The sequence below is a fragment of the Pecten maximus genome, chromosome 1, assembly GCF_902652985.1.
Source record: "Pecten maximus chromosome 1, xPecMax1.1, whole genome shotgun sequence".
NCBI classification, from domain to species: Eukaryota; Metazoa; Mollusca; class Bivalvia; order Pectinida; family Pectinidae; genus Pecten; species Pecten maximus.
Genome location: NC_047015.1, coordinates 54,871,004 through 54,897,761, shown reverse-complemented (window position 1 = coordinate 54,897,761; position 26,758 = coordinate 54,871,004). Strand labels below are relative to the sequence as shown.

The following is a 26,758-nucleotide window of genomic DNA, read 5'->3' as shown; positions in this document are numbered from 1 at the left end:
TGTGTCAATCAGGAAACAATCAGGGTCTCTGGTCTCCCTTCCCTCAGTATGACACAGCCCCAGACCCTTTCTGGTGCCGTCTATGGCTCGGGGCGGAGAAAAGTAAGAAGATAACGCTACACATTGACAGGCGCGTATAACACCTTTAGTTGGTCTGCAGGTAGGGTGCTAGTATTGTACCTGCTGTTCCCATTGCATGATCGAAAGAGGCGACTAAATTTTCAAATATTCTTTTTAATTAATTTTCTGTCTTCCTAATAACTCCCTTAGCGTTCTTTCCGGTGAGGAAGGCTTTGGGATGTGTTCCTTAGGTGAGATATACCAGGGTCTATACAAATAGTAATTGCTACTCCTGCTTTTTTTGGAAGTGGCCCAAGGTGTGGAAGAAGACAACTTGAAAATAACGTAACCTCCTTAACACATATGCACTCTAATCATCACACACATACAGATTGCACACGGGTGAGGCCGTCCTTAAATGGCCATAGGGGTTGATAGAAAATTAAACCAAAACCAACACAACTCATTATATACCTTTGGACTGTCCACGTGGGAGTTTCTGTAGCATCAGCAGGTTACAAGGAAAGTTTTTGTTCCTTCCAATTATAAAGGGAAGACATATCAAACCGGGAGAATAAGAGAGGGTCAAAATGGTGGAATATGTGATATGTTGGGTATAATCATGGCTGCTTTGAAAGTTGAAATTTGAAATTGTTTATGACCTTTTTATGACCTTTCCAAAATTGCTCATTCCGAGTCAACTTGACCACCCACACTAAGAATCGGGGAACGTTGGACCGCCTCGGTCTCCTCGAAAACATTCATTCAAGAAGATATCTACTCACGAAAATAGAGTAACTTGCATTATATAAATGTTAATATATGTTCCTCTAGTTGGTATTTCATCGGCCGTGCCAGTGAATTCGGTCATTCATATTTACATCTTCAAACATGGAGGAATTACTCTTTTTATCCCGACACATTTAAGAATTATCTCCCTTAGAGCACAGGACAATGTCGCCTATATCTGACGTTTTGGGTGTATATATTTTAATTCAGCCTTGATTGACGGCTTCGCTTGTTTAATAATCAATTAAGTGAACTGTTAAGGTTATTTAAATCTTTAAGGAGGTCTATTTAAACGATGTCTCGGCACGCTCGTTTTAATTCTGAAATCATACGATGGACATTTACATAATATTACAAAAGAGTATTGACGTCTTGTGTTTAAAAACATTTAAAGTACATTACAAAGTAGACCTATGACGTAAAAATGTGTCTGTTTTAATATAAACGCTAAATAGTTTGAAGAAAAAATCAAACCCGTAGTTTTGTTTCAAATGTAGAAAAAGAATTTCCTTTGTGTTTTGTTTCTTGCTTTTTTAAAATTTTAAATGCCGACAAGCGTTACAGAGATCGATCACAGGGGCACGACATTATATTATATGATATTTACCCTAAAGTGTTTGTTGCGTATTGTGACCCATATTGATATTTTTTAAAAGGCATCTTTTAAAGCGTCACATACCATACAATGTAACATATAGGGGTGATCTGCTGCACAGGGACTTGAGAATCTGTGTGTCTGTTTATTTGGACCTATGCTAATAGGTACTGAGTATCGTTTTTACTGTTAATACTATATACACACTAGAATAGGTCCAAATACATCTGGACTGTAACATATTCTCAGGTCCCTGTGTTCGACATGAGATTCGGATATCTCACGAACGATTGATTGATTGATTGATCGAATGATTAATTGATTGATTGATTATGTTTAACGACCCGTTAACAGCAAAACGATTACCCTATCTCGAATAAACTTGATTTTGTGAAATCAATTTATCTTTATCTCGTATTAAGCAGATCTGTATATCGAGTAAACGAGATCGGTCGTTCTGCATAAGATAGCTGTGTGACTTAGTAATGGCTTCAGTACGTTGATAAAAATTCATCTTTATAATTTCTATAATTGAAAAAAAAAACGACAAAAACAAAACAAAGAAATAAAAAAAAAACTAAAAAAAAAAAATCTCTTTACACACTCCATGGATTATAGAAGCGACGGAAAACATAATTTTGAACATTGACTCCAGGTTATGTAAGGAAAGGCTATTTTTAATACCACTTGATATTCTTTAGTCTAGATTAAATAAAGAAAAAAAATCTGTATATTTAGTCTATCGGATTTTGTGCTCCTAAAACATCACAGCAGTAATCCTCTTATTAAACCTTGAATTTACATTACCGAATACCGCAATACGATGTGTATACAAACCCAGGTATAGACTTTTTGGCCAGGTATTATAAACTCAAATTACATATATTAAGTGTACAGGTAAGTTTGTAAACTGTGAAAAACCCTGAGAACTATTGTCGCCTCCAAAATGTCCATGACTGTCAGAAACTCCAGACCTGCTATATACAAGTCTGTTTTACAGAGCATTATAACGATAACCCCCAAGTTTCATGCAGAGCCGTTACTCGGCTATAACCGTTCAATTAGGTATCAATATTCATAAGCCTGTTCCGGGTCGATTGAAAAGCCGGTTCCGCTGAATAGAACGATCGCTATCAGAACGAACAAAAAGAACACAATGGACTTCTATGTATTGTATACTTCAGCTCTAGAAGTCGGACCAGCATGATGCACTATTTCTGCGGGACTATGACGCGGTCATTTGAATGTTTGTGTTCTACGAGGATTAAACAACCAGTACAGATACCATAAAAAGGCAGTCATGCACGGAGAATAGATAAACTGGTGTTGTTTGAAGAGAAAAAAGGACCTTAAAAGATCCTGAAGATACTTTATTATTGATAAATTTAAACCTACATATCTCAAACAGGGTGTTGACAGGTTTGGATATTCACACAGACTCTTTCGAGACTAAGAGAGCGAGCACCAGACATGCCTTATTAGTTTGGGGCCGATGAAGGATATTATGAGTTTCAACTCCAAAGACCGATTCCGCAGACAGGATGCAGTGGATATTATCATTTTCCTGCCATTGAAGATGTAAAACGTACATCTCCAGAAGTTGTTATTTTCGCCGGTTTTGTATATTGGAATTATTCTTCAGAAGTCGTATGGCAGAAGCAATGTTATTTCTCAACTAGAAGGTGAGAGTTGCTTTGAAAAGCGATAAACAATGTGCTTTTCCATTGGTGTATAGTGTGTGTGTGATAGAAATACAATGGAAATCATGACGCCTCTAGACTCCGGAGGAGGCGATTTGTCTCAGCAATTTGACATTTCACCTGATGGTTTTTCATATATTCAAGGTGAGGATACAAAAAATATTAAAATAAAACAATATCTATGTGTCAGGGACTCGTTACCCAAAACGGCTCTTTCTCACGTGATTCTGAACGAAAATATGAGTCAGGATCGCCAACTAGAAAGAACTATGAGTGATTTGACTCTCCGACAACTCAAACAGTCTAACGCGAACGATCTGACACAAAGAACTTTTGTTGCCATGCAGGACCGGAAACAAAAGAAATGGAAAAGAGATGACGAGACCCGATTATCAAATATGAACTTTCCGGTTTATTCTGTTCCGGAAGAGAGACGCCCAAAGGAAATGGACGTCGTATACCGACTTCCGGATTATCGAGTGAAAACGAGCAAAGGACCAAGACTAAAATCTGCTTCAGCCGGAATCGGAAATGGATCCGGACCTGGAACCGGAAACGGAAATAACATTACAACGTCTACGCCTAGGCAGATGAAAATGCCTTTTGGAATTAGCAAAGAAAAAACGGAAATTATAACACACAATGATAAGACATTCATGAACAAGCTACCGGAAGTGGAAGTTGTAGACCATGGCGCGCTTAAACACTATGACAATTACCGAGGCAAGACAATGCTTGAATCGGGTACACCGTCAAGAGATATGCGTTTCAAGCGTTTGGAAAATCTCCTTAACCCAGCATTTTTAAAACAAACCGACCAATATAATGAACAAAATGTCAAGTCTAAAAGTCGGCTTTCTAAATACTCCGGTATGGCTTTGGACGATAAGGAAAAAACGGACGAGGAAAAACATCTAAATGATCAACTATTTGCAGAAAATAGTTTCGTAGCGCCCTCTATTGCGCCTTCTGTCGACGCATCTGTAGTGCCCTCAATGCTAGGAGATTTTGCTCAAACCGTATGTCTTTCAGCTCCCCCGTCAGTGGTTCAAATGCCACAAAGCAGAGCAACTGAGCATGCGTGGATGATAACAAGATTAAATACGACATCCGATTTCAACGCCAAGCCTGCCTCATCACGCAGTAGACTTGCTCAAGATCAGAAAATGGAAAATGCGAAGAAACGTGTGAAAAGGAGCGTGGAAATATTGGAATCTTTTAGAAATGGCGATGTTAACAAACTTGCAAAAAGTCTTGCCCGCGATAAAAAACAAAGAACAGGACAAAAACAGAATCACTGAACCGTGCAATAAACAATACAAAGTAATCCATTAAGAAGAAGTGTTGAACATAATGTGTGTTTATACAGATTGCCTTATGTATGAATCTTCGTGTTTCAAGTTTCAAATGTGATATTGTTATGTTTCCATGGATATTACCTTCAAGGAAATTCACAGCTTCTGAATATATATTATTGATTATATCCATCCAAAGCGGATCTATACTCGTGAATTTCCGGAATTTTTTTTGTGATTGCCGGAAAGTTCCGAATGATTTTCAATTCACATTTTTGAATATGACATCCGATACGACTTATTTTCAGGTAAAATTAATATTTCTTTCTATCACCTCGGGGTGTAAGATTCAAAGCCTCAAATAAACTTGAACAATAATGATTCATTATTTTGTGAAAATAAATTCAAATTTCTCTTACTCATCCGGTGTACATCTCTGGATGCTAATCAATGTTTATCAAAATGAAAATTAAAAAGTTTCAAATATGTAAGGTAAGGTTTGATAAATAATGGTATCGGTATATTAACAAAACCATATACGATATTTATAATAGTCGATATTAACAAAACAAGTATATCATGTTACAGGGTCTAGGTGTACTTTTCATAACTTCGAGTTCATTCTAGAGTGTTACTTCGTCACAGTAACGCGTACCATAGCAGGCCCCCAATAGACCGGTGTTTCTAAGTTAAGAGTCGGTGTCTGGTGTCACAGGTCCGGATAGAAAACCTAAAAACCCTTGGGTCGGTGTTGGAAATGAAGTTTACTCAACAAAAACGTATTCATCTTTAACGGTTGTTACATAAAATTAATTAAACATTATATTACTCCTAATTCTCATCTAATGTAATAAATAGTATCTATGTCCGTTTTACATATTGATTTGAATGATTTAATCATGTAAAAAAAAAAAATTAAATATCCGAAACGGGAAAAATCTGCATATGCTAACCATGCTTTAGAACACGTAGATCCCAGATGTGTATTGTATATTGATTATATCTATATAGGCATAATGAATAATATATTTACGACTGGGGAAACTCCTGATTAACTACAGTCGGTGTTCATTAGAGGTAAAATATATCACGCATCAAAAATATCTTAATTAAAAACGTTAATTAAGAGTACAATCTGTTGTGTTTAAGCGAAACTACTGAACGATTCCTCTACTTTAAATCAATAACTTCAAAAGGAATGTCCCTTTCATAAAAGTGGCAACAGAGAAAGAAAAATACTTTAAAACTATGAAACTATTCACAATTCCTCTAATTTAAATAAATTATTTCAGAAGGAATGTCCCTTTACTAAAAGTGGCAACAAGGAAAGAAAAAATACATTAAAACTATAAAAAATGGTGAAAATAATGTTTAATGTAATCCAATGCGGCGTATTACTGGATATATTGATATTTAGTGAAGAAAACATTCAAAAACCGTCACCGAAAGTTCCTTTTTGCATAAAACTGACATCTCAACTAATTCCAGACACTTGAATTTCGGATAAGGGATCTCCGGTTTTCCGAATATCCGTAAAGCGGTAATCGATGTAATTGTTTAATGCTAACTCATATAGATATCAAATTTACTTCTAGGCATAAGTGTTTTAGGGGGTCGTCATTTGATGTTTACAAAAATGGTGAAATATCTTAAAGTTGTTTACTCTGGTCCTAAATACCGCAATTACTGTGAGATGAGATCATAAATACATATGAAATCAAGGTAAAACACCTTTACCGAATAGACTTTTAAAAACATATTTGTAATCACTTCCTACAGGTAAAAATTGTTTTGTTTTGAATCTTAATTTTTAAAAAGACCATAATCCGCGGAACCCGGTATCTTGGATAATACCGATCTCGGACTCTGAAAAAGTATGAGAAAACCTGCGATTGAAGTTATACTTTACAAAAAATGTATACTGTTTTTGTTGTTGTGTTTATTTTATATATATCTGTTTGTTGTTTACCTATATTCTGTGTTCTATATGTGATGATTGGCTGACGTTTCTGTTATCGATTTCCCCCCTGAAATTGATTACTAAAAGAAGTTGAAATGTATTCACGGCGTAATGACAAATCAAAAGATTCGTATATCCTCGGGATTTTCCGGAAATGCGTGCCGAAAAGCCTAAGAATGTGAAATTTGGTTTATATGTGCCTGTTAAATTAGACGGAATTTAAAAAATGTTTCAGTTATGGTTAGTTTAATGCTGACATGATACCTGAAAATTATTGAAGATATTCTCTGATCCATCGAAACTGTAATAAACAAACTCGCAATTAATTATATAAAGTCATAATGAGGCAAAACCATTTCATGGACAGATATTTTGTGTGAATTTGTCTGCACGAGAAAAAAAAGTATGAAAAACTGAAATTAGATCTGTTTAAGCTGACAAAACTTTGAGACGACTGAACTCATCCGATACCAAGTATAGAATTGTACAAAATATTTTTTTTGTTTTGCGAAACGCCATCCGCTCATCCGATTGTTTCAAATCAGTTTTACAATAAGAAAAACATAATGTTATGATCTTGTTTACAAGGCTAATATATTTATAAACAAATAAATTTCTTTGTTGAAGACCCTTAGCCATTGTTTATATAAGTACACCCGAAATGTTATTGTGGATTTCAATTTCAGATAATCAATTATCAAGTTGTATTCGAGTGCGTCAGAATTGTTTTGTTAATCAATAAAAATAATTAAATTAACATTGACGAATGTCCTTGACTGTTTTGTGTATTGGTTGCGATTTAAAGTACATATTGTGTAAACTATACCCTTGTACATTGTATATATTTTATTTTTAGCATTCCAACGTCACATATCACATATTTACATTTAATCCGTTATAATCAGGATCTAGACATACTTATCAAATGACTTTGATATCGGGGTTCCTTCGACCCATTCCCCTACCGTGGGTAACTTTCTTAATATTTCTTAAATTTTCCAAATTCTATATACATGTATCTCTTTTGTGAAATTCCTAATTTAATAATACCTCGTGGACCCAATTGATACAATTTCAAAACAATTTTAGTTCAATTATATTCAATTCAATTTTTGATAGGATTTCCTTCTTAGTAAGACCATTTTCGTGGATAATTTTTATGGGATTTCTACTTTGGCTACTTTTGGGTTTTGCCGTAAATTAGACCTGTCTTTAAAATCCTCTTAGTGGCGACGATCGGAACCCCTCGTCATGTTCTACGTACGTTGATAAAACGAAGGCGAGATGTTCCGATTGAGTGTGGCGAGTGTCATCAATTTTCCATTTAGAAGACATTTTCCGTACTCTTTCCGAAAATCTACCATAATTAATTAAGATCACTCTCTACAGGGTTAAAGGTCATGCAGATTATCTATACGCTTTATTGACGGTAGACAGATCCAGTCGTCCGTTCTTTTGTCGTTAAAACATGATACATGATGCAATTACGTTGGTATATACATGTATCTTAATGATAAGTGGTATTGAATTTCTAAAGTACAAAAATATAACTTAATTTTTCCGTAGGTACACCGTTTTAAGTGAGATGTCATACATGCACAAGAGGTTGGGTTTGATAATTATCAAGAAATGGTTTCATATAACCAAATCACACGTGATTTCTAGAGTTAATACCACGCCCATATACACCTGCCAATTTTCAAACTGGAGCAAAAGAGGTTAAAATGTAGGCTTTAAAAAACTCCAGACAGATTGGCTGATTATATTTGAACTTTAACGTCGACTTAAAAAAATATCTACAGATCATATGATTGTAAGTTCATATATTAAAGTCTACATAAGAGCAGACATGCAAATGGTCACCAGGGGTCGCTTTCCAAACGCCATGTTGACGAAACGTCCACTGCCTGTGTAATTATTGATGTAATTCATTAATCTTTATTTGGTTTACAACAATTGAGAAACATTTATGGCAACTTAAATTAATCACGCTTGTTGGAAGAACGCGAGGGGTCTTTTTGTGAAAGGAAACCGGGGTACCTAGAAAAAAACCACGTGCTCGGGCAGGTAACCCCATACTTTCACGTCCGATCGGGGAATCGAACCCTGGCTGCTAGGTGAAACATCTGTTGCATCAATTCCTCATGAAAATGATATAGAAATACGTGAAAACAAATGTGTGACGTTTTAACATACGTGTGCTTCACCTAAAGAGTAACTATGATCGATTGAAATAAAACAAGCAAGCTGTTTTATACTGAACGCTTTTACAACTTTATAAACTGTTGGAATCTTTGAGTTTTGTAGGCGATTTTAAGAATGTTGTTATCATCTATATCTTTGTGTGATTTTATGATTTTTGTGACACACTTGAGTCCACTTTCAGCAATTAACATTAGCATCTAAAAATATGTACATTTTCTATAAGCAGTAATTCAAACAGATAAACTTGCTATTTTTCCACGGTTGGTCACACCTAAAATCCGTCAAACGTATCCAAAACAGAACATCCCGGTGTATTTCAGCGCCTGGGTCATTAATTATCCAACACCTAGACCTTCAATGAGAGCGTGGCGAAGCGTGTCCTTAGAAGCGCTCTCCATGACGACGGCTGTCGACCATCAATGCTAATCCCATGGGTGCTTTAGAAATCAGCCATCGTGTCTGTTGGTAGGGAAAACATTCTTAACCGTTGGTTTCTGATTACCGCGTTAAAATGTCTCTTTTGTTCCAATTATCGACAGAAATGTAGCAACACTCGGCATATAATCTGGTACCATATTTGTTGAAATGTCATCGCAGCTAGATCACTCCCAGTTGCTATGCATAAGCTTAAGGGAGAGGCATTGTTGTTTGTCTGTTAAATACGATATTTGATAAAATACAAATAAAAGTTAAGTATTACAAATTACTGGTATAGTGTTTATATGGATTCTAAAATATGATAGACTGGCATCGGTCATAATTTATTTCCCATTGGATTGGTTATTATGCACAAAGATGCAGCCGACCCACAGGAAAATGAATTTTACTCATCCCAACGCCCACTTATGAATGTGGACATGTTTGGGACGAGTTTTCACTATGGATGTGGACATGTTTGGGACGAGTTTTCACGATGTATGTGGACATGTTTGGGACGAGTTTTCACTTATTAATGTGAACACGTTTGGGGCGAGATTTCACTTATTAATGAGGACATGTTTGGGACGAGTTTTCACTATGGATGTGGACATGTTTGGGATGAGTTTTCACTTATTAATGTGAACACGTTTGGGGCGAGATTTCACTTATTAATGTGAACACGTTTGGGGCGAGATTTCACTTATTAATGAGGACACGTTTGGGACGAGTTTTCACTTATTAATGAGGACACGTTTGGGGCGAGATTTCACTTATTAATGTGAACACGTTTGGGGCGAGATTTCAATTATTTTTGTGAATACGTTTGGGGCGAGATTTCACTTATTAATGTGAACACGTTTGGGGCGAGATTTCACTTGTTGACATGTTTGGGACGAATTTTCACTGGATGTGGACATGTTTGGGACGAGTTTTCATTATGAATGTGGATATATTTGGGACGAGTTTTTAATATGAATGTTGACACATTTGGGACGAGTTTTCACTATGAATGTGGACATGTTTGGGACTAGTTTTCACGTATAAATGTAAACATGTTTGGGACGAATTTTCACTATGAATATGGACATGTTTTGGACGAGTTTTTACTATGAATGTGGACATATTTGGGACGAGTTTTCACTATGAATGTGGACACATTTGGGACGAGTTTTCATTATGAATGTGGACATGTTTGGGACGAGTTTGGGACGAGTTTTTACTATGAATGTGGACATATTTGGGACGAGTTTTCACTATGAATGTGGACATGTTTGGGACGAGTTTTTACTATAAATGTGGACACATCTGGGACGAGTTTTCACTTATGAATGTGGACATGTTTTGGACAAGTTTTCACTATGAATGTACCTATGTTCATTTATGATTTTATAGTTGTTTTTCAGTATAAATGTGGATTTGTTCAGTTTTCAAGTATGTATGCCACTGATTTTAGTTTTAAAAATTCTTTAAAACGATTGCTGTGAATTGATGCAATACATTATTATCCAACAAAAAAGGTGATTTTGAAACCCCTACAAAATAATTTAACAGTATACCAATATAGTCATAACGTCATAACACAACAAACACAGTAAATAATGTTTTATTTGTGGAGAACGATCAATGAATATGGAGAACTTCTACACAGTACTGTCCAACTGCCTTCTTAGATGTTACAGAACATTTGGCTTTGAGTTGATCCAGAAGTGCCTCTAGACTCGACAGCTCGTCGTAAAACTGTACCTGTTTGGACAGATAAACACACAATATATGGACAAATGTTAATGGACAAATTTTTATTTCTACAAGTTCTTTTGCATTTAAGATGCTTCATCTCAAACATAGCGTATTTATGATCAAATGAAAACAAGAATATGCTGTTTTATATATCATAAAATACAGTAGGTTTCATACTTTTAGCTTATCCCACCCTCTAAAAGCTTGAGACTATCTTTCCATCTTTTAAAATCTAAAGTAAATAAATAATCGATTGCATTTTAATCAAAGAAATGTGCTCAATTAATCAATTACTTTCAGGATGTTGTCCTTAATTTTTTTTTCATTTGTTGTTGTTAATTACATGTAGATACAATGTACATGCATTTTGGTGACAAGCAGTGCATATGCTGTCCACAATTTAGCATCTTAAAATTGGCAATATTTTAACAATCGTTAAATTCTAAACGACACATGACGATTTTAATGACTAATTAAAGAAGGATTTCAAGTAAAACAGAAGTTTTAAAATTGATGGAAAGTGTAGAAAAGAATCATTAATATTGTTTGTTATAAAAAAAAAGATATATGTATCAGTATATTAATTATTATTTCCACATAACACACAACACTAGCTTATTAAGTGTTGGAGTAGCTTGTACCATTAATTGGAAAACTTCTGGCAGTGCTTTATTTTGAGCAAATGTGTGGATAATATTATTTGTCAATATCGCAAAAAAAAAAAATAAATAAATAAATAAATAAAAAAAAAAAAAAAATAAAGAAAAAGAAATCTGAAATCTTTCTGAATCATGATGTCACTTACCTGTGAGGCCACGCAGGTATGCAGATTGATGAGGAGCAATCGCGCATCAGGGGAGATAATTAGCTGTGTGATGTGAGCATCGAGTGTCACACAAATCCAGTCAGCAATCTATCGGAGTGAAGACATACAAGACTGATTTTACACCTAAATAGAATGTCACTTGCTGCTGTTTAATGCCGTTTTTTCTGACAAATTTTTTTTTGCAGAAATACAGGAGAAGTAAAATAACCAGTCGGAAATTTGAATATTTCAATTCAAAATTTAAAATCACATTTCAAATACATGTACATGACATTGTATAACACTTTCATATTGTAATGGAGGCTTATGTTAGTCTCACTTACAACCTTCACAGTCAGAAACCATGCTAACAGAAAGTGCAGCAGATGTTGTTGTACAATTACCCACATACCTAATGTAGTTGGTTAAGTTTTATATTCATGTACATTTGACCATCAGTTTTTTTGCTTATCAGAGGGTTTGGCAGCCATCTTGGTTGATACATGCTTGAAAAATTGTCAGTTGCAATTTGGCAATTGTTTTCTATTTACAGACACAATCATGAACAGTTGAACCACTTCCAACTCATCACCTTTTAATTGATGTCATTATCGTACATACCATAATTATCCTCAAATTAGCTCCTCCCCTAGTGTTTTAAGTTTATTATTTAAGTTTCGGGAGGGCTTATCAAAATTTGTGAACTACTTTTGATTTAAAATCATTGATTCTGCAAAAATGAAAAGGGGGCTTATTTGTGGGTAAATATGGTATTAAATGTATGTTCAGTTGCAGAACTAAAGGGTTTTATTTTCAAATGCGTTCCCAAATTTTTTTTTTTTTTTTTTTTTTAATTTTGACAAAAATCTATATTAAATGATATAAAAAACTTTTATGACAAAAAAGTCTGTAGGTATTGTTTAGGAAATTGACCACACAAGTTTTAAGTATTTGTTTATGAATGTATCTTTTTAAGAAACTTTCAGTACACAGCTCTGTTACCTGTCCTACAGTGGGCTGTTGTAATGTCGGGATTTTTCTGTCCTGTTGGTCCTCTTCCTTTTCCATCTCATCTTCTTTTTCCATTTCTTCGTCTCCGTTTTCTGTCTCATCCTCTTCACTGCCTATCTCTTCCAGTTTATCTCCCAACATTTGATGAAGATGCTCCAGCAGAACCTAACAAGGTCACACAATTTTTTGTTAAAACTCTTCAAATTCTACTGATGTTTAAAACAAATACCGGGGTAGCTCCATATTTAGACAAGGTAACAAGAGGCCCAGGGGCCTTAACGGTCATCTGACTCTAAATTAAATCCCTTATATTATTGTAGTATGTATTCTCTGTAGCAAGTATATAGTGGCACTGTTGGCCATGGTGGCCATCTTGGATTTCTGACTGCGGCCATTGTCATACTAAATTCATAAATTGATAAGCCTGCTCGCCATATTCTGAGGTTGTATACGTTTTATATTAAATGAGACTGCGGTCATTTAAATCCAAAGTCATTGTTTGTTTTTTGTTATAAAGAAGAAAAGTATACTAAAATAATACAGTTTAATTAATAATATATAATTAAACAAATTTATTTTGGATTTTCGATCAATAGATTTGAGTAAAGGGCGAGTGTAAAGAGTGAAATAATGACCCGGATATCAAAGGTTAATTTAATGGCTGTTCAGTTATCTCTCAATTATAGATGGTCTTGCCATTAGTCGGTGCAGGGGGATATAAATTTTATAGCTGTCAGGGCACCGGTCTCGGTGGCCGTCTGTATATGTCAGATAAGGTTAACTGATGACCCCTCCGGGGTAAGGGAGGCACAACTTAGCCTCATGCCTATTGCATCTGATAATTGTTTAATTAATCCCGTAGCACTTGACACGCACTTTTGATGTAAAGGTATATCGGGAGTATCCTGCATGAAGCTGATCAGTTCTCAGTAGACCCCGTAGCACTTGACACGTTCATGAGCAGCACTCTTATAACAACCGGTTTTTAGTATTAAAAATAAAAAAATAAATAACAACACTTGGTCTGGACAATCTAAGGATAATTTCTGGTAAGTTAGAGCTGAATCCCACTGGTGGAATTTGAGAAGAAGTTTGAATAGGCATTGTTCAGGAAAACCATGATTGCACAATCATGTAACAAAATGGCCGCCATGGCTGCCAAGTCAATGATTTTACTAGGCCGAAAAATAACAACATTTTGTTGGCCCTCCTTCCTTAACATCCTCACCCATTTCCAGCTCAATGGCACCAATGGAACTGGAGAAGAAGTTTAAAATGTGTTTTTCAAGATGGCGGCCATCTTGGATTTCAGACCAATCAAAAAATAACAACACTTGGTCAGGATCCTCTCAGGAACATGTCAGGCAAGTTTCAGCCCAACAGCACTGGTGGAACTTAAGAAGAAGTTTAAAATGTGTTTTTCAAGATGGCGGTTATGGCGGCCATCTTGGATTTCGAATCGGCCCGAAAAATAACACCACTTGGTGGGGATCATCTCAGGATCATTTCTGGCAAGTTTGTGCCCAACAGCACTGGTGGAACTTGAGAAGTTTAAAAATGTGTTTTTCAAGATGGCGGTTATGGCGGCCATCTTGGATTTCGAATCGGCCCGAAAAATAACACCACTTGGTGGGGATCATCTCAGGATCATTTCAGGCAAGTTTCAGCCCAACAGCACTGGTGGAACTTGAGAAGTTTAAAATGTGTATTTCAAGATGGCGGCCACGGCAGCCATCTTGGGTTTCGGACCGGCCCGAAAAATAACAACACTTGGTCAGGATCATATCAGGATCATTTCAGGCAAGTTTCAGCCCAACAGCACTGGTGGAACTTGAGAAGAAGTTTAAAATGTGTTTTTCAAGATGGCGGCTATGGCGGCCATCTTGGATTTCGAATCGGCCCGAAAAATAACAACACTTGGTGGGGATCATCTCAGGATCATTTCTGGCAAGTTTCAGCCCAACAGCACTGGTGGAACTTGAGAAGAAGCTTAAAATGTGTTTTTCAAAATGGCGGCTATGGCGGCCATCTTGGATTTCGGACCGACCCGAAAAATAACAACATTTGGTCGGGATCATATCAGGATCATTTCAGGCAAGTTTCAGCTCAATAGCACTAGTGGAACTTGAGAAGAAGTTTAAAATGTGTTTTTCAAGATGGCGGCCACGGCGGCCATCTTGGATTTCGGACCGACCCGAAAAATAACAACACTTGGTCAGGACCATCTCAGGATCATTTCAGACAAGTTTCAGCTTAATAGCACTGGTGGAACTTGAGAAGAAGTTTAAAATGTGTTTTTCAAGATGGCGGCTATGGTGGCGATCTTGGATTTCGGACCGACCCAAAAAATAACAACACTTGGTCAGGACCATCTCAGGATCATTTCTGGCAAGTTTCAGCTCAATAGCACTGGTGGAACATGAGAAGAAGTTTAAGATGTGAAAAGTTTACGCACGGCGCACAGCGGACGGCGGACGGCAGACGGCGCACGGCGCACGGCGCACGACGACGGACGAAGCATGATGACTATAGGTCATCCTGACCCTTCGGGTCAGATGACCTAAAAAAGGGGTCTAGGCTTTTCTTTTAAACAAAATTGAAAAAAAAAATAATAAAAAATTTAGAATGAGCTTTATTTCCCTTACTGGCTTTCTTTTTGCCCCAAGAAGGGAAATAATAAAATAATATGTAGAATTAAAAAAAAAAAAAAAAAAAAAAAACAAATTGAATTCTCTTCACTCCGAAGACCAGGGCGAATAGACATTAAATTTTTGAGAAAATTTGTATATCTTTTTGCTGACTAAAAAATTCTGAAAACATCTTCATTACATCAGAGACAGTATGCATGCTATTAATGAAACTAGATTTCTAAAATCATTTGGTCAACAGTAAATGTTAACAGATTTGGCTTGAAACTCGGCTGAATATTGATCAAGGAAACTAGCCAAAAGAAAACCTGGAATATAGTAGACAGCTTCCATATTTCAACACTTACCAGAACATTTTTGAAATTGAGAGACTTCAAGCAATCCACCAGGAATATGTCGTTGAAACCTTCCCTCAACACTGAGTTTCTGACGACGGTCAAGGATAACATTTGTGTATACGTTGTAGTGTTATCATGATGAGAATGATAGGTAATTTTTTAAAACGTACTTCTTTTATTTCCAGAGATGTTACATACATTTGTACATCACAATACAGTGATACAGACAAGATAAACAAGATTGTCAAGTGTGTTGTTAGCATTTTTTGGGAAGAATTATTTCCAGCCTCATCGGGATTTATCATCGAAATAAGGGACATTTTGATTCCTCCTGTTTCGAAAGAATTTGTTCTAGTAAAATTTGGCGATGACTGCTTAAGGGTGCTGTTTCACAGCACCTAACAAGTGCAATCAATGATTGCGAAAGCTCACCTGCGGCAGCAATCACACTATGCATTCACTTTTTATGTATGCATAAGCATGTCATTTTGAAATTGTACGTCACATAATATCGCTCCTAGACCTCTAATTTATATTCATAATTTAATTAGACTGGGAATTTAAATTATCTATATTCCCTTAAGTCTAGACAAGCTCTAGTATCCGAACTGAACCAGGGGAAATAACTCTATATAGCAGAGGATGACTTAAAAAACATTGGGGCCTGTTCGTTTAAGCAGACAAACCGATTGGTCAGTTTTTATAAAATGTAATATTTTAAACATATATCTTGACAGACCTGCAAATATTAATAGAGGCCTTGGAAATCTTTGTCAAACCTCGTCTGAAAACAATATAAAATCACCAGGTCAATCTTTATTTTATAAACGAACAATACGGATCCAACTGGTTCCATCGTTTGGACCATGAAAACGAAAATGGCCTAGGTAGCAAAACTAAACAAGGGGACATAACTCTATTTATCACAGGATGACAGGAAAAACATTGGTATCAAAACTGGACAAATGGGACACAACTCTGTATAGCAAGGGATAATTGCACACACTCCATAAAGGGACATAACTCTATTAAGCAGAGGACACAAATATAACCATGAAGAAAAACTGATCACGCAACACATTTTAAGTTACTACACAAAAATAATAATCCTCATTACTCATCATATTATTAGGCAATATGTCATGACTTTATGCTTTATGGTTCTGTAGAAGAAGATATTTGTAGGGAAAGTTGATGACAGATGCCTCATTAGGAATATTGACGAAGAAAGGATACACAAAATAAGACTTGTGAACTCCAAATGGCTTCCTCTCGTTTGATGAGATGTCTATTTGTAAGTTCTTTGCTGCTTTGGTCAATACCTCATTTTCTGCCCTGTGTAACAAATAAATCATACATCACAACATAATCATATACTCAAATACAAAACTCTGAAAGAATATTTGAATGAATATGGAAATATTTCTTATTCAAACCCTCTTTACAACACAAATTGACTATTCCTCGATAACACAATTACTACATCAATTCATTTTTACTTATCACTACACTAAAAAAATATGCATAAGAAATGCTCAATAACTTCATCTAGAGCTGTGCCCCTTATTTTGTGGAACAGAATATATCTTTGAAAACAAGAGGCCCATCGGGCCTGTATCGCCCACCTGCTTCTAATGCAACTATGAAGTTAATCTACTTCATTCATGCAGATGCTAACCTAATAACCACCTGATTTAAACATAAGAGTATGCTAAGTTTAGTTAATTTAATTAATTCTGCAGCCCTTAATTCCAGAATATCTTAACATATTTGACCCCTGTGACCTTGACGATGACATTGGACTAACAGATTTGTCTTCCTTAGAGTGTCCAACAATCGTCAGCATCCTTTTATTTTTAGACACTCAGGTCAAAATACAAACTTGATTGGGGAAAGGTGGAGGTCAAAACTGGGGTTAAAGGTCAAAAATAAGGTGAGGAAATGAGAGGGCGAAAAGGTCACAGCATTAAATTTAACAATATAGGATATCAAAGTCAGGCAGAGGCAAGAGTTGCCGGTCTCCTATTTTTTGATAATGTGAAAACAGGAATTCATAGAAAACATTAACAGGTATATTTCCGTTGTGTCAATATGACTAAATGTTTACACATTTACTCTTAAGTTTGCCAACATGGAATTCTTACCAACTGTATGTGATTCATATCTCATTTTTAAAGCATGTTACAACAATGACCGTATATGTTTGCAGATTCTAGCAGCACATATATATATAAGCATGCTTTGGTATTACTAAAGAAAATACATGTCTTTTACTGGCCCCTGCTTAAAATAGTAACAGTGACCTTGACGTTGACCCAAAATCCAAGAAACTTTAACTTGATCTGTAGCTACTTATACCATATCGGTATTTTTAAGTCAGTATTCTCTGAGATACATTCATGAAAAATTTGTTATCTACTTTATATAATATGTTAAGATATTTGCAAAATATCATGAAAATAACTAAGGAATTGGACAGAAATGTTTTACCAACATCATTCAACACATGAGTCCCAGTTATTAAGATAATGCCTAATAAAAAAATATTTGCATTAAAGGAAGCGATAGGTTTGTATAGCATGGACAGAGCAGCAGACACAATAGAGTTGTCTCCCTTCAGTCGTCCAGGCAAACCTCCGTGTCCCTCCATATTAAGACAATCAGGTCACCTTACAAACCTGACTGGGGTAAGGTGGAGGTCACAGCAAGGGTCAAAGGTCAAGTCACCAATGGGGTTAAAGGTCAAGGTCAGGTGAATTTGGGGTCAGGAGATGGGAGATTAATGCTTTGGAATGGAATTTTTTGTATTCCACAGCAGGCAGTTTGACATATTCATATGTTTTGTATCTTTATATTTTTTGTCATGTTTTGAGTTTCATACCCAGGATTTAACAACTTGAATGAGAAACAGAGTTATTAATACAACTTTTTGGTATTAATTTTGTTCAGTGAGGTAGCCACAAACTACTACAAGGAGACCCGCCTCAAAAAGACGCAGTCTGTTCATGGGGTGATTAACCCAGTATGTGAACTGTAGAGACTTACGTGATGTAGTACTGAAGGGCCTTACACAGACATGCCTCGGGAACCTCGGACACACTCTGTAGGAATGTGTGTAAGAGACTGACCTCGTCGTGTTGAATTAAAGCGTCCACTACCTTTGACATCAAACTGAAAATACAACACGGCATGAAATCACTCAATCACTAAATGAAATCATACACAAATTCTCAATCACTAATTCACCTTTCTGCTAATTTATTTTGCTACTGTTCTATATTTTTTTTTTAGTTGCAGAAGAACAGTTACCTTTTTTATTGATGTTTTGCTAAATGGCTGCTCAGTAGTAGAAACATGTTAACGATATATAATAGACGATATATATAGTAAGTATGCAGGAAAAGTTTGAAGGAAAATCCAAATGAATTTTTTTCATTTTAAAGCAGAAACAAGACAAACGGGCAATGCTCTAAAGCAGAGCCCACATATATCTAGTTGTGCATCAGAAAAAATTTCCCGACCTTACAGCAAACACCGGTTCTACCCACCTTACAGGCATGCTATAGACCTGCATAAGTTCCGTGATCTCTTTGATTGGCCAGAAGTTTGTCTCGGTCACACACCGCGTCAGGACGTCGGTAAACAGCTGACTCATATACCACATGCTCCTAAACTCCTTCACACATTCTATCAGCTCCCAGAAGGTAGCCTTAAACTTTTTGTAGGTTTTGGTCTAAAGAGAAATAGTAAAACTAGTTAACACCTTACTGCATTGTAATGACGTCAAATAGAACAGTCCTCCTGTGATTTTAACAGTATACAAACAACGGTGCATAAAGTCTCATTCCAATAGTTAGAAGGAGTAAATCAAGTGCAGGGCCCAGTTGTTCAAAAGGGGATTAGCTTAATCACTTGATTAGTGCAAATTTCATTTCTCATTTGTTGCAAAACCTGTGAGTATATCATCTTTTAATTGGTGCCAGTTGGAAGAGAATTAAGAATTACAGAATTTCATAAAGTCTTGTCAAGTAGGCTCTACCAGAAATTATTATATCAGCATTTGAAAAATGTTGTTAAAATGTGATTAGCCAAATCACCTTTTGAACAACTGGCCCAGGACTCTAAATTTTGAAGATTATGTAACATTATGATGCTGAAGAATTTTCATAGCATTGGTGTTTTTCCTTTGTATTTTTCCACCCTTTGTTTTGTGAAATTGACAGTGGACTCAACATTGTTGCCATTTTTTTATGACATCAATAATCCTGAATTGTACCCATTCTACCAACACATCATCATGGGTTTGTCTTACTTTATGACTCACCTTATCTTGGTCACACAGTAGAGAAGCAAGTTCCTCTGTCTTCTGCTGATTGGACACTTGTACTTTAATCTAGTGAAAAAAGGCTATTCTTGATCACTCAGTCAAATACAATACAATAATTGATTGGCTCTCATCAATCTAAAAATACTGCTTTCTGAACAAATTTTTTTTTTAATCCAGAAAGGAAATGCCACATCTTAGTTAATTAGTTCCTTATAAATAAACTAAATTTGGTTTAAATCCATTCATAGCTTTATGACTAGTAGCGATTTAAAGGCATTATTTTATTTCCCCTACTGGGCCCCGCCCCTCTGGCCCCTGGAGGTCAGCGTTACCGTTTATGCAAAATCTGTTCCCCTTTCCCCAAAGATGTTTCTGACCAAATTCAGTTCAAATCCATTCATAACTTTACGACTAGTAGTGATTTAAAGGAATTGCCTCAATTTCCCCTATTGGGCCCCACCTTGATCACTCGATCAAGATAAAAACCAAAATTCAAATATAACATATTTAAAATTTAGCTAAAATTCTTACTTAATTTTTTATTTCTTGATTATTTTCTAACTTTTTCACAAATATTCACAATACTTACAGAATTATCCGACTCAATCGGCCATTTCATACATTTCGGCAGCGTGTGTCTGCTTTCTCCGGAGGTCAGTTGCTGATGCTGACCAAGGATACTGGACACTGACGACTTCTGACACGTGTATGGTATCATGTACATAGTGTTTCCTTGGGCTACCAACAGGTTACCATGGTGACTGTATATCTGTAATAAATAACAAGATGGCTACATTGACCAAGAAAACATTAACAGCATCTTAACTCTTTCAGTATCGTTGTCGACTATAGTCGACATAAAAATGTGCTCCCTCTTCCCCGCTGTCGACTATAGTCGACATGATTTCAAGCTCCGTCCTCCCCGCTGTCGACTATAGTTGACAGACTAAGTTGACATTTTTAAAGTGTTGATTTGTTGACAGCATCAACCGAAAAATACAATTACCAAATGCAATGATATATAAAATGTGTTCAAAGCTTTTGAAACAAACACTTGATAAATTAGTTTTTATTTCGTTTGTTTTACGTGTTTTTTTCAGCAGAGTAATCGTTGATATTTTTTTAATATGTTCCAAATGTAAACAATATGGCGGCTGGCTACATTTGCAGCTTAGATATCAGAGTCGAGGACGTTTCAGAGTGATAGATCTGATCTAGATCTTAATTAGCTAAATGTTTCTTAATTATGTACAAAGATAACACTAACCTTTCTGTTTCTATATGAAACAAAACAAAACACCAAAAATGCACATGTAGTCTGCCATTTTGTTTAAACTTCCGGGGGCGAGCCTAATAACTAATTCCGGTACGGAATCCGGAAAGAACACAGAGTACGGAAAGAGTTAAGGCATTTTCATTCAAGTTTGATCTTTCAAGTTACCTTAACATTGGGTTGGACATCTCCAGGGTAGGGTCGCCATGCTTTCAAAGTACCAAACTGGAGATCAAATATTCCTATCCCTTCTGTAAAATATATGAAAGAAAGTCTTATTAACCCTTTCAACCCTAAGAAACTTTAGTGGACTCTGCCATTCATTCATCACTTTAAGTCCAATATGGTCAGTAGGGGTGTAAGGGTTAATATGCAACATATCATTTACCAAGGATTCAACTACATACATTGTACTACAAAATCGGTATTTTTTTTGTTAAGGATAAAATTTTCCCTGCTACTTGACAGGGTGATCCCATGGTTGTTAATGATGGGATAACTCTAACACAGGGTGTATAACATAACCACTTTGCAAATTCATAATGTCAAAATTGACAAACGCTTCACGGGAGATTGATGATGGCACTCTACAACATACTACTTGTTACTTAATAAGTACATTTTGTATGTGAAAAAAAATCAAACATGGTCCTGGTCTGTGGACAGGGATATATCAACCCTCGTGTAAGAGTTGGTCAGGTTGAGATATTCCTGTCAATGGAACAGATCCATGTTAGATTTTATTAGTCTCTTACTCTGACAGAAGGTTATAATCACCCATGCTTCTACCAATGTAACAACAATACAAACATGTCACCAATGCACACATGTACACAAGAGGCCCAATGGGCCGGTAACGCTCACCTGGTATTCACTCTGATACTCTGCCATTCAGTTAATGAAAAGAGCAAGTTTGTATGCTTTCACACATTTGTCTCATAAAACTTTGAATAAGGGTCAAGGACATTTCAGTTTGTGCAAAATTTTCCATACTTTATCCAAGTAACTTACCAGCCAGATATTTTGTTTCAAGGTCTTTTACTAAATCAATGGTTGTTTGCATATTTAAAACAAATTTGACACCTGTGACCTTAAATAGGGGTCAAGGAAATAATTTTATGGTACAGACTATAACTAACCTTTTTGTCCCTGTGTGGTCCCGGCCACAGCCACATGATGTGTGTCCAGGAGAGTGAAGGTTGCTGAGCGCCCCACTCCCTGGTATCGTCTGTACTGTCTGCCTCACTGGATCAGCCTGCTCGTGTGACAGATCAAACAGGACCATACTGCCATTCGACACTGAAAAAATTAAAGGATACATTCACTGTAACAGTCTACTAGTTGATCTCAATAATCAGAGACTTTCGTCTTCATAATGAATTGTTGGTCCAGTAATGTTTAGTAATTCTTCCTCTTTTAAACACCTATCTATCTGTTTGTCTAATCTGGAAATGACACTTATTTCATTTCATATAGGAAAATTGTAAAGGTCAAATTAATGTTGTCATATAGATCTTAATATTTTGTTCATTCCGCGAAGATTTTTTATTTCTTTATATTTCACATTATATGATTAAATTTGGAGATCAGTTCCATTCCATGAGGATTTTTTTTTTTCAAGTATATATCTAATCAAAGTCAGTGAATTTGGAGATCAGTGAGTTTCAACACATGGAATCTTGTGATCAGTTCCAAATTTTTTTTTTTTTTTGCAATATAACACAACTGTCATTTATCAGTGAATTTGGAAATCAGTTTCATTCCATGAAGAACTTTTTGAATATTATACAGTGCATTCCGCTTAATTGGGTTGCCTATTTGCGGGGGCTTTTTACCCGATTAACCGACTTATGCAATAAGACGAAATGCACCACCATCTTGGATTTGGTCGGTAATGGTTGTCAGACTTGGGTCGATTTTGGATGAAAATATTTGCGTCAGCTTCATTCCATGAGGAACTTTCTAAATATTATACATTTAATCATTGAATTTGGAAATCGGTTCCATTTCACTAATGATTCACCAAATTTGCAAAATAAATCTTCCCTTCAGCTCGCCTACTGATAAGAATCAAAACTTGATGATATTCTCAGAAACTCACACAGGCAGTAGAGTCGGACTGTTGATCCAGCTGTTTGACAATGACAGGAAATACACTGGACCTTCTCTGGACATGTTTCTGTAGTGACCAGCACTGTCCATGTCTTTGTGTTACGTTTATACCAATGGTGGGTTATTGTGAATTCAGAGCTCTGAAAAAAATAAATATAAATAAATCTCAAATCATTGGTTTGTTTTTGTTTGATGTCCTATTAACAGCCAGGTTCATTTAAGGACAGCCAGAGTACCCGGAGAAAAACCACCGGCCTACAGCCAGTAACTGGCAACTGCCCCACGTAGGTTTCGCACTCGCAACCCAGAGGTGGAGGGCTAGTGATAAAGTGTCGGGACACCTTAACCACTCGGCCACCGCAGCCCCTTATCTCAAATCATAATAGACATGTTCACATGTGTTTTCTAGAGTATTGTAGAATACGGAAACAATTATCACTTCTAATTTCAAAACAAACCTGTTAGTCCAATGCATAATATCTAACTCGAAATATACATAAGTATGCCTTAGGTATGAAACCAGATATCCCCAATTTTCTAGCCAAATGCTTCACTGCCTTGAGCCAAGTCCACAAAGACAACTTTGACAGGATGTACAACACACATACTCAGTCATTAATCAATTAAAATTGGATAGAACGGCTTTGATGCTTGGCCTCAAATGATACAAATTTTAACACCTTATCACCATTAATAAGTGATGGACAAACATTGAAAAACTTTTAAACTAAATTTCATGAGGATTTAATGAACAAACATATGCATGCAAGGAATAGCACTGTATAGCTCAGAAACTTTGCTGCTCTAAAAATTTCAACATAGCAGCTTCCAGCAACTTTTCAATGAAATGATAATTAAATTGAATTCATTTAATAAAATTTTTTAAGTCAACCTAGTGATGACATTTTACCTTTTGCTGTGATAAACAGGTTACACAGATGGCATCATTTGTGCTTGCGATTCCACAAGAGAAGATAGTGCTTTGTTTTGCATCAGAGTTATTTCCCTTGTGCGAGCTCTTTATACTGTCCACAAAGTCCACTGTACCATCCTTACATACTACCACCGGCTCCCATCCTTCTGTTGTCAGAATTTCATGTATTGGGAATTTAACCTGAAACAAAGACCAGGATTCATTACACACAATTTCCTATAAATGTACGGTGAAACCTGTCTTCACCGACACTGCACGGGACAGGGTCAATGTGTTGGGTATGACAGTGTGTCGGTTATAAAGTCAGTGTTGACGAAGACAGTGGAGCATGTCACCATTCTAGTGGATATGGTTGGATCTTTAAGATTAATCAGTTTGGAAATATGAGATATCAAAATGTTATAAACTATTATAAACAACGTTTGTGTTTATCGTGTCATAACGTTTTGCCTATTGATAGAGCCTATTGATAGAGAGTGTAATAGTTCTTGTTAAAAGCTAAGCAGGCCTCTAACTGGCTTCAAGGTCTTCACCATGTATGTGAAAATTGTAAAATCTCAATAAACATTAAGCAGAATTAAAACTGATGAAGATAAGTATGTTTTGAAAAACAAAGAGGATGAAATGGGTATATATCTCATTTCTGAATGGAGTTTTCTGAAAACTTCAAATCAAGCAGAGAATCAAAATAAGTAGTGGATACTTCAAAAGAAACTAAACACAATAATTTCATAGTTTTAACAGTTTTATACATGATTTAACTAATCATTATATTATGTGTATGTATTGTAGTAGTAGTCATTATTTTATTGAATAGAAATTAACCCACCTTGACAAATGAAGGTGTTCATTCTTATTTATGATTCACTTATATTTCTATTTGTAACCGACAACTTTACAATATCTTCAAAACTTACATGTTTTTTCGTTGACTTTTCAAAGTTTAAGTCATCTTTACTCCAGCTGTGAATATTCTGCAAAGTAAAGATGTTTCATTGCAGGTAAATAATACAGATAAAATGTTTCCACAGATGTTCTCATGTCTAAAACATTAAAAACACTGTCAACTTAATATTCTCAGGTACAACAGGACATATCTAAATATCTAAATCATCTTCCCAAGAAGGATAAAAACGGATAACAAATCTGCGTATAAAAATGAATTTGTGTAGCAGTATTTAATTGTATTATCATAGTGTTACAGTTGTCTTCTACCTTTGGGAGAGGCATTTGCAAGTCAAAGGCCAAAGGTTATGGGTCATGAGTTTGATCTCCAGTTGAGGCACATATTATCAATTTACTCACTTTCATGTTACATTCGTATCAGGAAAATTAGAAGCAGAACTTTAACGATAGGACTGTTACTAAAATGACTTCTAATAAAAATTGACCGTCACAACTACCAGAAACAAAACAGCAACCTAAGGTTTAATCTATTTGAATTTTAAAGTCTTAATTTGGAATAGATTGTTTGTTAACTAACCAATGCATCATTAAAAAAGAAAGATATTAAAACAAAAACCATGCTTCTATAAAGCTGGAAAAAATTCAACTGAGGCTATTCTAACAGTACTCACTTGCTGGTTAATGACTGAGATGTATCTATCACCATTGGTCCACCTGGCAGGACTAGTGATCTGTAGTCCCCTTCTTACCGACCAACTGTGTATGGCCTTCTGATCGTCTAGCTGTAAACAAAACAAAGGATAAGACTAAAAAGTCTATTTTTCCTTATCACTATATCAGCTGATTGTACAGTAATTAACATATTGATATTTGGCAATTGAAAGTAAATTCCATTTCCAAATAATTTTAATGTGTCATCCCAGGCATAAAAGTAAATTAAACTTGATCAAATTTTCCCATGCCATTTCAATTCTGAATATGTATCTATACTTGAGTTATTTTAGGCCTATACCACAGGCACGTGCAAAAGTTGATTTCATAATGTTATATATGGCTCTCAATACCAAGACACCTACCATATCACATCATTCTCAAAAATAACTTTGTATGTGCCTGTGATTCTATATACATGTACTTGAATATAAAACTTTCTGGGGAGTTCCCAACCTGTATAACAACTCTCTATTCAGTTATGATATTTCGGGGTCAATGGTTTAAATCTCCGTCCGACTTTTATTTTGATTTTGACAAAAAAATCAGTGGAATGGTAATCGAATGAATGTCTTATTTTTTCGTCGGAGGTTTTAAGACGATTGACAATTAACAGAGCATCGTGTCAACATCTTAAACATTTACCTTGAAAACAAATATAGAGTTGGATTTGCATGTTATGATAACATGGCCTGTGAGGCCGTCTGAATCGACAGATAGCAAATCTTTTTCTTTGAAACACGTGCAAAGCTCCAGTGGCTCTCCGAAGGCAGCCATGATGTAGCACTGCAGTGAATGATAAATGGGAAATATAAAATATCCCATTCAATATATACTTGGCTCATTTATTTGTATTTTAAAATATAACCCAATTATTATTAAAAAATAGGCTTGATAGATAGAAATATAAAAATATGAAAACATTAAGTGCG

The 26,758-nt window shown here is 35.7% G+C and overlaps 3 protein-coding genes across 3 annotated transcripts; 1 reads left to right on the top strand and 2 right to left on the bottom strand.

Moving 5' to 3' along the window:
• The first annotated feature begins 2,472 nt into the window (after nucleotides 1-2,472).
• Nucleotides 2,473-6,715, top strand: LOC117338313. Its single transcript, XM_033899609.1, has one exon. It carries the CDS (start codon nucleotides 3,201-3,203, stop codon nucleotides 4,443-4,445), a length of 1,245 nt encoding a protein of 414 aa, XP_033755500.1. The 5' UTR covers nucleotides 2,473-3,200; the 3' UTR covers nucleotides 4,446-6,715.
• A 3,896-nt stretch (nucleotides 6,716-10,611) lies between these two features.
• Nucleotides 10,612-23,411, bottom strand: LOC117338303 (nucleolar protein 11-like). The gene is made up of 12 exons (XM_033899598.1): nucleotides 23,265-23,411; nucleotides 22,303-22,462; nucleotides 21,332-21,414; nucleotides 20,480-20,659; nucleotides 19,888-19,956; nucleotides 19,112-19,296; nucleotides 18,609-18,734; nucleotides 16,800-16,898; nucleotides 15,573-15,651; nucleotides 12,569-12,742; nucleotides 11,567-11,674; nucleotides 10,612-10,767 (listed from the first exon to the last, which is right to left on the bottom strand). Exons 4-12 carry the CDS (start codon nucleotides 20,612-20,614, stop codon nucleotides 10,645-10,647), a joined length of 1,098 nt encoding a protein of 365 aa, XP_033755489.1. The 5' UTR covers nucleotides 20,615-20,659; nucleotides 21,332-21,414; nucleotides 22,303-22,462; nucleotides 23,265-23,411; the 3' UTR covers nucleotides 10,612-10,644.
• On the bottom strand, nucleotides 21,859-26,603 carry LOC117319904 (nucleolar protein 11-like). The gene is made up of 7 exons (XM_033874645.1): nucleotides 26,472-26,603; nucleotides 25,787-25,897; nucleotides 25,127-25,183; nucleotides 24,186-24,389; nucleotides 23,265-23,415; nucleotides 22,303-22,462; nucleotides 21,859-21,874 (listed from the first exon to the last, which is right to left on the bottom strand). The coding sequence occupies exons 1-7, from the start codon at nucleotides 26,601-26,603 to the stop codon at nucleotides 21,859-21,861; spliced, it is 831 nt and encodes a 276-aa protein (XP_033730536.1).
• Nucleotides 26,604-26,758: the final 155 nt, after the last annotated feature.